The 8,914-nt window shown below is 36.9% G+C and overlaps 1 protein-coding gene across 2 annotated transcripts; it reads right to left on the bottom strand.

Moving 5' to 3' along the window:
* Positions 1-1,779: 1,779 nt before the first annotated feature.
* On the bottom strand, positions 1,780-6,369 carry LOC311182666 (olfactory receptor 7A10-like; the record flags this gene model as incomplete). Of its 2 annotated transcripts, none has more annotated exons than XM_084251621.1 (2): positions 1,780-2,591; positions 6,179-6,369. In XM_084251621.1, 2 exons carry the CDS (start codon positions 6,352-6,354, stop codon positions 1,835-1,837), a joined length of 933 nt encoding a protein of 310 aa, XP_084107747.1. In that variant the 3' UTR covers positions 1,780-1,834. The 2 variants fall into 2 exon arrangements, with proteins under 2 accessions (XP_084107747.1, XP_084107746.1); XM_084251620.1 differs by having other exon boundaries at positions 1,780-2,597; positions 6,179-6,354.
* Between the last annotated feature and the right edge of the window lie 2,545 nt (positions 6,370-8,914).

The following is an 8,914-nucleotide window of genomic DNA, read 5'->3' on the forward strand; positions in this document are numbered from 1 at the left end:
TCCATCTGTAGAGATATTATAATTGCAGTACAGGAATTTTCAAGCAGAATCAGGAATATAATTTATTAAAATGATAAAACACACCAATCATTTATTGCAAGCATAAAATCCTGGTATATGGACACTAATCTTCTCTACTTCATTGTGTGATGTACAACATGAAAATATATACTTCGCATAATGATAAAATTTAAAATGTTGCTTCCTCATACTTAGGGTCATGTCTGACTTAAAGATTATATTTATCTGTTTATTCAATCTTGCCTTTCAATGTAGACTCCAGTGAGAGACATATGCAATCATCAGGTTTTGCCAGTGAACTGTGTTAAGGATTCTGGATATCAAGTTGAATAAAGTAATAAAACCAGGAAAACAATTGTGAAACATAGCAACACATTTGAATTGTAAGTGCCTGACATACAGCTTTTGATTTCTGAGCCATCCAAATCAAAGATATCCATGTCAAATAAGCATACATCCAGTTAGAACACAAGCACCCAGGGTGCCCCAGCCATGAAAGTTCCCCAGTAATGTAATATACTAACTCCAACTTTTCATTTCTGTACTCCAGTTGACAGTCTTCTATTTTAAATTTTCCAGTAATGAGTGGACACTTAAAACATTAGAAATCCTTGCCTTGGACTTCAATAAAGGCAGAACTTCTGGTTCCTGTTCCATCACTACCTGAGACTTAGCTATCTGATCTTAGGGCAGAAGAAGTACCCTCTAGGAACTGTAGTGAGCTTCATTTTTAAAAAACAAGTTTCCAGTTGGTTGTTACTGAGTTGTGTCTTGCAATAATGATAATAATCACAACAAGGGCTTATACAGCCACAAAACAGACCTTTGTCAAGGAAAGTTCTGTGAGTAGTACTGGCCCATGTGAGTGCTACAAGCTTCCTAGCCAATACCATCACCATCAGTAAGCTAACATAAACAGAATACTGTTAAAATCTTATCATCAGGGTGATTAAAGCATTAATGTAAAAATAATGACAGATCCAAAATGAAAATTGGTTTCATATTTACCTTTATAATGAAAAATATAAATATCTTTAGATGCCAAATATATTTTTTTCCAATATGAGCAATACAATTCATGATTATTCTTTGACAAAATCAAAGGAAAAAGTATTTGGCATGATATATTTCATTTGAGAAGAACTTAGTCTTAAGAAATTCAAGATGTGGCCTCCCCTGGTGGCGCAGCAGTTGAGCACTAGGCTGCGAAGCTGCCCACAGCCAGCCTCTGCACCACTGGTTCAATCCCTGGCCGCCGGCAAGGGTCCCACATGGGGTGACAGACCTCTCCTGCCGCGCCCACTGCTCCCCTCAGTAGTGTGTTTCGTCTGTCTGCCTGTTCTGCTCCCCACTCTGGCTCTGGTGAATTCTCTCACCCTCCCGTGCTTCTGATTGTACCCAGTGCTTGTATAAATAAATAAATCTTTAAAAAAAAATCAGAAGAAGCCTGTATTTCATTTTTTAAAAAAAGAAATTCAAGGTGCCCCATGAAAGTTATAAAAATTTCCAAGTTTTTCTGGTCCAAAGTTTGGAGAAACCTTGGAAATGTGTGAAAATGGACAAAGTGAAAATATTTATATATCAGAATAGAAGCTTAATGAAATGAGTTACTGAGATTGTGTATAGAAGTTGAATTCAAAGACATGGAAATTATAGGATTCAGGTAACAAGAACAAGGTCTATGGCAATCTGATCAAAGAATAACAATTTCTGGCTTGGATTCATGGAGCCTTGTGATTTTTTTTCATTGCATTTTTTTTAAATTGAGTCTTTTAGTCTAGGGTATTTCTTCAGTCCAAGGACAATAGGCCTTTTATATAACTACCATCCCAATGATTTTTTTAAGGGCACTCTTTATGTCTTTGTTCCTCAGACTGTAGATGAAGGGGTTTAGCATGGGTGTGACCACGGTGTACATCACCGAGGCTATTGCACTTGCGTGTGAGCTGAGGGAAGCAGCAGAGCTAAGGTATACACCTAGACCTGTACAATAAAATAAGGAGACAACTGAGAGGTGAGAGGCACAGGTGGAAAACGCCTTATACTTCCCCTGAATTGATGGGATTCCACATATGGAGGAAACTATCTTAGAGTAGGAGTAAAGAATCCCAGTAAGGGGTCCACCACCCAGCAGCCCAATTGCAAAATATAATACAATGTCATTAAGAAAGGTGTCAGAACAGGCAAGTCGGGCCACCTGATTGATCTCACAGAAAAAGTGGGGGATTTCCAAGACTGAACAGAAGGACAGTCTCAGTACCATTAAACTTTGTAATAAAGAATTCAGGGCGCTCATGATCCAGGATATCATAACCAGCAGTCCACAGAGCTGTGAATTCATGATGACCATGTAGTGTAGTGGGTGGCAGATGGCTACGAAACGATCATAGGCCATTGCAGCCAGGAGAAAGTTGTCCAATATGGCAAAGATTATGAAAAAGTACATCTGGGTGATGCACGCTCTGTAGGTTATCACTTTGCTTTGTGTATGAATGTTCTGCAGCATCTTGGGGATGGTGGTGGAGGTGAAGCAGATGTCTACAAAGGACAGGTTGGCGAGGAAGAAGTACATGGGTGTGTGCCACTATCAACAATGGATAGATCAACAAGACAAAAAATAAGTAAAGAAACCAAAGCTCTAAATAAAGACCTAGAGCAATTGGGCTTAACAGACATCTATAGAACACTAAACCCCAAAAAAACGGAGTACACATTTTTCTCAAGCGCACACGGATCATTCTCCAGGATCGATCACATACTGGGGCACAAGACAAACATCAACAGATACACCAAGATTGAAATCATATCAACCATCTTTTCTGACCATGAAGGCATCAAACTAGAAATAAACCATAAAAAGAAGGCAAGGAACTTTCCTACCTCATGGAGATTAAAAACCACACTACTGGAAGACCATTGGACTAATGAGGAGATCAAAGAAGAAATTAAAAAATTTTTTGAATTGAACGACAAGGAGGACACCAATATCCTAAATGTATGGGATGCAGCAAAAGCAGTAATAAGAGGAAAATATATAGCAATAGAAGCTCACATCAAGAAACAAGAAAGAACGCAAAGAAACAACCTAATCTCGAAGCTCAAAGATCTAGAAAAAGAACAACAAAAAAACCCCAAAACCAGTAGAAGAAAAGAAATAATAAAAACCAAAGCAGAAATAAATGAAATTGAAACTAAAAAAACAATCCAAAAGATCAATGAAACCAAGAGCTGGTTCTTTGAAAAAATCAATAAAATAGACAAACCCCTAGCCAGGCTCACAAAGGAAAAAAGGGAGAAAGCACAAATAAACAGGATCATCAATGAAAGAGGAGAAATCACAACGGACACAGCAGAAATCAAAAGAATAATCAGTAACTACTATGAACAGTTATATGGAAACAAGTTTAACAATCTAGAGGAGATGGACAAATTCCTACAACTCTACAATCACCCAAAGCTAGATAAAGAAGAAATAGAACACCTAAACAGACCAATTACAATTAGCGAAATTGAAATGGTAATCAAAAACCTCCCCAAAAACAAAAGCCCAGGACCTGATGGATTTACAAATGAATTCTACCAAACATTCAGAGACGAATTAGTGCCTATCCTTCACAAACTCTTCCAAAAAATTGAGAAGGAAGGGACAATACCAAACACGTTCTATGAAGCCAACATTACACTAATACCAAAACCGAACAAGGACAACACAAAAAAGGAAAACTACAGGCCAATCTCCCTAATGAACACTGATGCAAAAATCCTCAATAAAATTTTAGCTATCAGAATCCAACAATGTATCCATAAGATAATTCACCACGACCAAGTTGGATTCATTCCAGGGGCACAAGGATGGTTTAACATCCGAAAATCAATCAACGTTATCCAACACATCAACAAAAAGAAATATAAAAACCATATGATAATATCAATAGATGCTGAGAAAGCTTTCGACAAAGTGCAACACCCATTCATGATAAAAGCCCTTGAAATTCTTGGGATACAAGGAACATACCTCAACATCATAAAGGCCATCTATGACAAGCCAACAGCCAGTATCATTCTCAATGGTGAAAAGCTGAAAGCAATTCCATTAAGATCTGGAACAAGACAAGGATGTCCACTCTCACCATTGCTTTTCAATATAATACTGGAAGTCCTAGCCAGGGCAATAAGACAAGAGAAAGACATCCAAGGAATCCAAATAGGAAAAGAAGAAGTCAAACTATCACTATTTGCAGACGATATGATATTATACATAGAGAACCCCAAAAACTCCACAGAAAAGCTAATTCAACTCATCAATCAGTTCAGTAAAGTGGCAGGATACAAAATCAACACGCAAAAGTCAGTAGCCTTCCTATACACAAACAATAAATCTGAAGAAGAAGAAATCAAAAAGACCATCCCTTTTGTTATTGAAACAAAAAAAATCAAATATTTGGGAATAAATCTAACAAAAGAGGTAAAGGACCTATACAAAGAAAACTATAAAACACTGTTAAAAGAAATAGAAGAAGACACAAAGAAATGGAGAGACATCCCCTGCTCATGGATTGGAAGAATAAACATTATTAAAATGGCCATCCTTCCAAAAGCAATATACAGATTCAATGCTATTCCAATCAAAATTTCAATGTCATTCTTCAAAGAAATAGAACAATTATTGATGAAATTCATATGGAATCACAAAAAAACCCGAATAGCCAAAGCTCTCCTGAAAAAAAAAGAAGGGAATGGAGGCATCAGACTCCCAGACTTCAAACTATACTACAAAGCCATAATCATCAAAACTGCATGGTATTGGAACAAGAACAGACATACAGACCAATGGAATCGAATAGAAAATCCAGAAATAAATCCACAGATTTATGGTCAACTAATCTTTGACAAAGGAGCAAAGACTATGCATTGGAGCAAAGAAAGTTTGTTCAATAAATGGTGCTGGGAAAACTGGGTCGCTACATGCAAAAGAATGAAGCTTGACCACCACCTCACACCATACACAAAAATCAACTCAAAATGGATTAAAGAACTAGACATAAGACCTGAAACCATAAAATATATAGAAGGAAATATAGGCAAAACACTACGTGATTTGCACATCAAAGACATCTTTACAGACACATCACCCAAAGCAGTGATAGTGAAGGCAAAGATAAACAGCTGGGACTACATCAAATTAAAGAGCTTTTGCACAGCAAAAGAGACAATAACAAAAACAAAGAGAAACCCCACCAACTGGGAGAACATTTTTGCACCCAACACTAATGATAAAGGACTGATCACAAAAATCTGCAAAGAGCTGATGAGACTCAACAACAACAAAGAAAATAATCCAGTCAAAAAATGGGCAGAAGAGCTTAAAAGAAACTTCTCTGAAGAGGAAATGCAAATGGCCAACAGGCATATGAAAAAATGTTCAACATCACTTGTCATCAGGGAAATGCAAATCAAAACTACCATGAGATACCATCTTACACCAGTGAGAATGGCACATATTAAAAAAAATAGCAACAACAAATGTTGGCGAGGGTGTGGAGAAAAAGGAACTCTTCTGCACTGTTGGTGGGAGTGCAAACTGGTCCAACCACTGTGGAAAGCTGTGTGGAGATTTCTGGACCTACTAAACATAGAGCTTCCATATGACCCAGCAATTCCACTCCTAGGTATTTACCCAAAGGACACAGAAACATCAATTCCAAAGAACACCTGCACCCCTATGTTTATAGCAGCACTGTTTACAATAGCTAAGCTTTGGAAACAACCCAAATGCCCAAAAATAGATGACTGGATCAAGAAGATGTGGTACATATATACCATGGAATATTACTCAGCATTCAAAAAAGATAAACACATGCAATTTGCTGCAACATGGATGGCGCTGGAAGGGATCATGCTCAGCGAAATAAGCCAAAAAGAAAAAGAAAAATACCGGATGGTCTCACTCATAGCAGGAATCTAGAAAACTTAAATAAGGGACCAGGAAAATGAATAACTATAAGAAAGTGAAAATCAAAATCAACAAAAAACTATGAACCAGAGACACTTTTAGGGGGGCGGGGGCGGGAGGGGAGGGATTGGGGTCAGAATGGGGGGCTGCAATTGTATGGGGAATATAACAATAAAATTTATAAAAAAAAAAAAAAAGAAGTACATGGGTGTGTGGAGGTGGGAGTCTAGGCTCACAGCCAGGATGATGAGCAGGTTTCCAAATACAGTGATCAGGTACATGGAGAGGAAAAGGCCAAATATGAGAGGCTGCAATTCTGGTTCCTTTGATAATCCAAGAAGAAAAAATTCTGAAACATGAGTATAATTTTCTAGTTCCATGTGGTGGAGATGACTAACAGGAAGGAAAAATAAAAATAGCATGGCTAATTTTCTCAATAATATGTATTACCAACATTACATAGTTGAAATTCTATCATTTACATTTACATTCAAAAATCAATACCCACAGTTTTTATATGGAATGTTTCCCTTTCATGGAATTCCCCTATGCCATCTCTGGACAGGAATACTTGTCCTACTGTCAGTCTTTTCCCCACATGGTCACATATTCTACAATTTAAAAAATATTTATTTTATATTTTTTAATGTGAGCAGTTTTTACAGTTTAAATTCCAGGCACATATATTATACTACGTTTGATTACTATTACCCCAATTTCATGGTTTTAAGTGACATGTACCATGGCATTTAAGGTATACAACATAATGATTTGAAAAAAGTCTATACTGCAAGTGAATAATGCAATAAGATTAGTTATTATCCTTCACCTCACAAAATTATATTTTTTTCCTTTAATGAGAAATTTTCAGGTTTAGTCTTTTAGCAACTTTCAAATATATAATAAAATATTGCTAACTGTAGTCACCAGGTTGCCTATTATATTCCCATGTCTTACTTATTTTATAATTGGAAGTTTGTGACATTTGACCACCTTTATATATTTTCCCCAACTGTACCTACGGCAAGTCCCAATCTTTTCTGTGTATCTATCAGTTTGTTTTTTCTAGGTACCACATATAATTGAGATCATACAGTATTTATCTTTGTCTGATTTATTTCACTTAGAAAGTCTTATGGGTATAAGGGGTTGATAACCTCTTAAATCTGATCACACACCAAAACTTTTTAGCTTTTACTTTTTCCCCTCATTTTATATTTTTGATATCTCATTTGACATCTTTATATTATCTGTATCCCTTGACTGTTTACTATAGTTTCAGTTAGGTTTACTTTTGCTTTTTAATCATTATGCTTGTTTTATAAGTAATTGATCTTTCTACAAGATATTGATGTTGAAAGACAGAAATAGTAGAATAATATACCATGTGTGGCTAATAGGAAGTGTCACCACTCAGGAAAATTTACTGACCTTTAATAGAAGTCCTGTATGTATAATATGTAAAGCTGATTTCTACTTGCCCCCCCGAACTTTTAAAAGAAAATATTTATAATTTTATATTTCTAAATGTAAAGATGTTGCCAAGGTATGATAGTTAGAAAATCACACATAGAAAATCAAACATGTTGTAGAAAATCACCCATTTGTTTTTTTAAAAATCATGGAAAGTTGCCCAGATCCCTGGCTTCAACCAGCCCACAACCTCAGGGTGATCCTACAAGGCTCATCCCCAGCTTGGGCCCCAGTCTTTCAGCCCCAGACACCACCACATGCTTGGATCCAGCCCCAAACACCATAAGGGTAAATTACCAGCACCACACCAAACCCCAGGAGGCCCCAACTGCTGTGCCCACCAACCAGTAAAGGTCCAAAACATTGGGTGAGGAGGACCATAACATAACAAAAGCCCCAACTACAGAGGAACATTCCAAAATCAAATTATGAGGAAACAGAAAAATACATATGGCCAAGCAAGGTCCTAGAGAAACAAAACACCACAAAAAGAAAATAAATACCTACAACTAAGTCACAAAGACATGAAAGAGCTTTTCTTCCTTTCAGATACAGATCTAATGCAGTTTAGAGATATGCAAGAAAACTCAGAGACACAAATGAATGCTATTAGAAGCACAAGCAATGAACAGAAGAACAAAATTGAAATTCTAAGTCAGAAAATTAGTAGAAATGCAAAAAGTAGAAAGGTCCATGTTAGAGATGAAAATTTCTGGAAAAAAGCCAAGGGAGAGAATAAGGCAAGTGGAAGAACAAATTAGTAAGCTCAAAGAGGCAAATGGGGTAAGACACAAAATATAAAAAGAAAAAGAGATACAAAGGGGGAAAATGAAGAAACTCTTCAAGCATTGTGTAATACCACAAGGAAGGAAATATAAGAATTATAGTCAACCCAGAAGGAGAGAAGAGAGAAAAGGGAACTGAAAAACTATATTTTTAAATATATATAGGGCTTCCCTAGTGGTGCAGTGGGTTGAGCGCAGTGCTGTGAAGCTGTCCACAGCCTCTACAGCACAGGTTCAATTCGCCACTAGTCAGGGAGATTCCCACGTGGCACAGCAGACCTCTCCTGTTCATCTGCCTGTTCTGCTCCCTGCTCTGTCTCTGGTGAATCCTCTCACCTTCCTGTGCCTCTGGCCTGTACCCCAGCTCTTGTATAAAAATAAATAAATCTTAAAAAATTAAAAATTATACATATATATATATATTACATCACCCTTCGTTTTTGTACAAGTATGATTTCCCATGAAATTCCCCCCACCAATTCACCTGTGCACCATCACCATAGTCCCTTGTGCTTTTCCCACCCCTCTCATGATCCCTCTCCCTCCTCCTCTCCTACAGAACGTCTCTAGTCTATGGTTGCCTATTGATTTTGATTTTTACTTTATTATACTTATTTTTTCCCCTGATCCCTTATTTGGTTCCTCTACAGTAAAACCATTCAATATTTTTCTTTTTATTTCT

This window comes from Talpa europaea (genome assembly GCF_964194135.1).
Source record: "Talpa europaea genome assembly, chromosome: 12".
Taxonomy (NCBI): domain Eukaryota; kingdom Metazoa; phylum Chordata; class Mammalia; order Eulipotyphla; family Talpidae; genus Talpa; species Talpa europaea.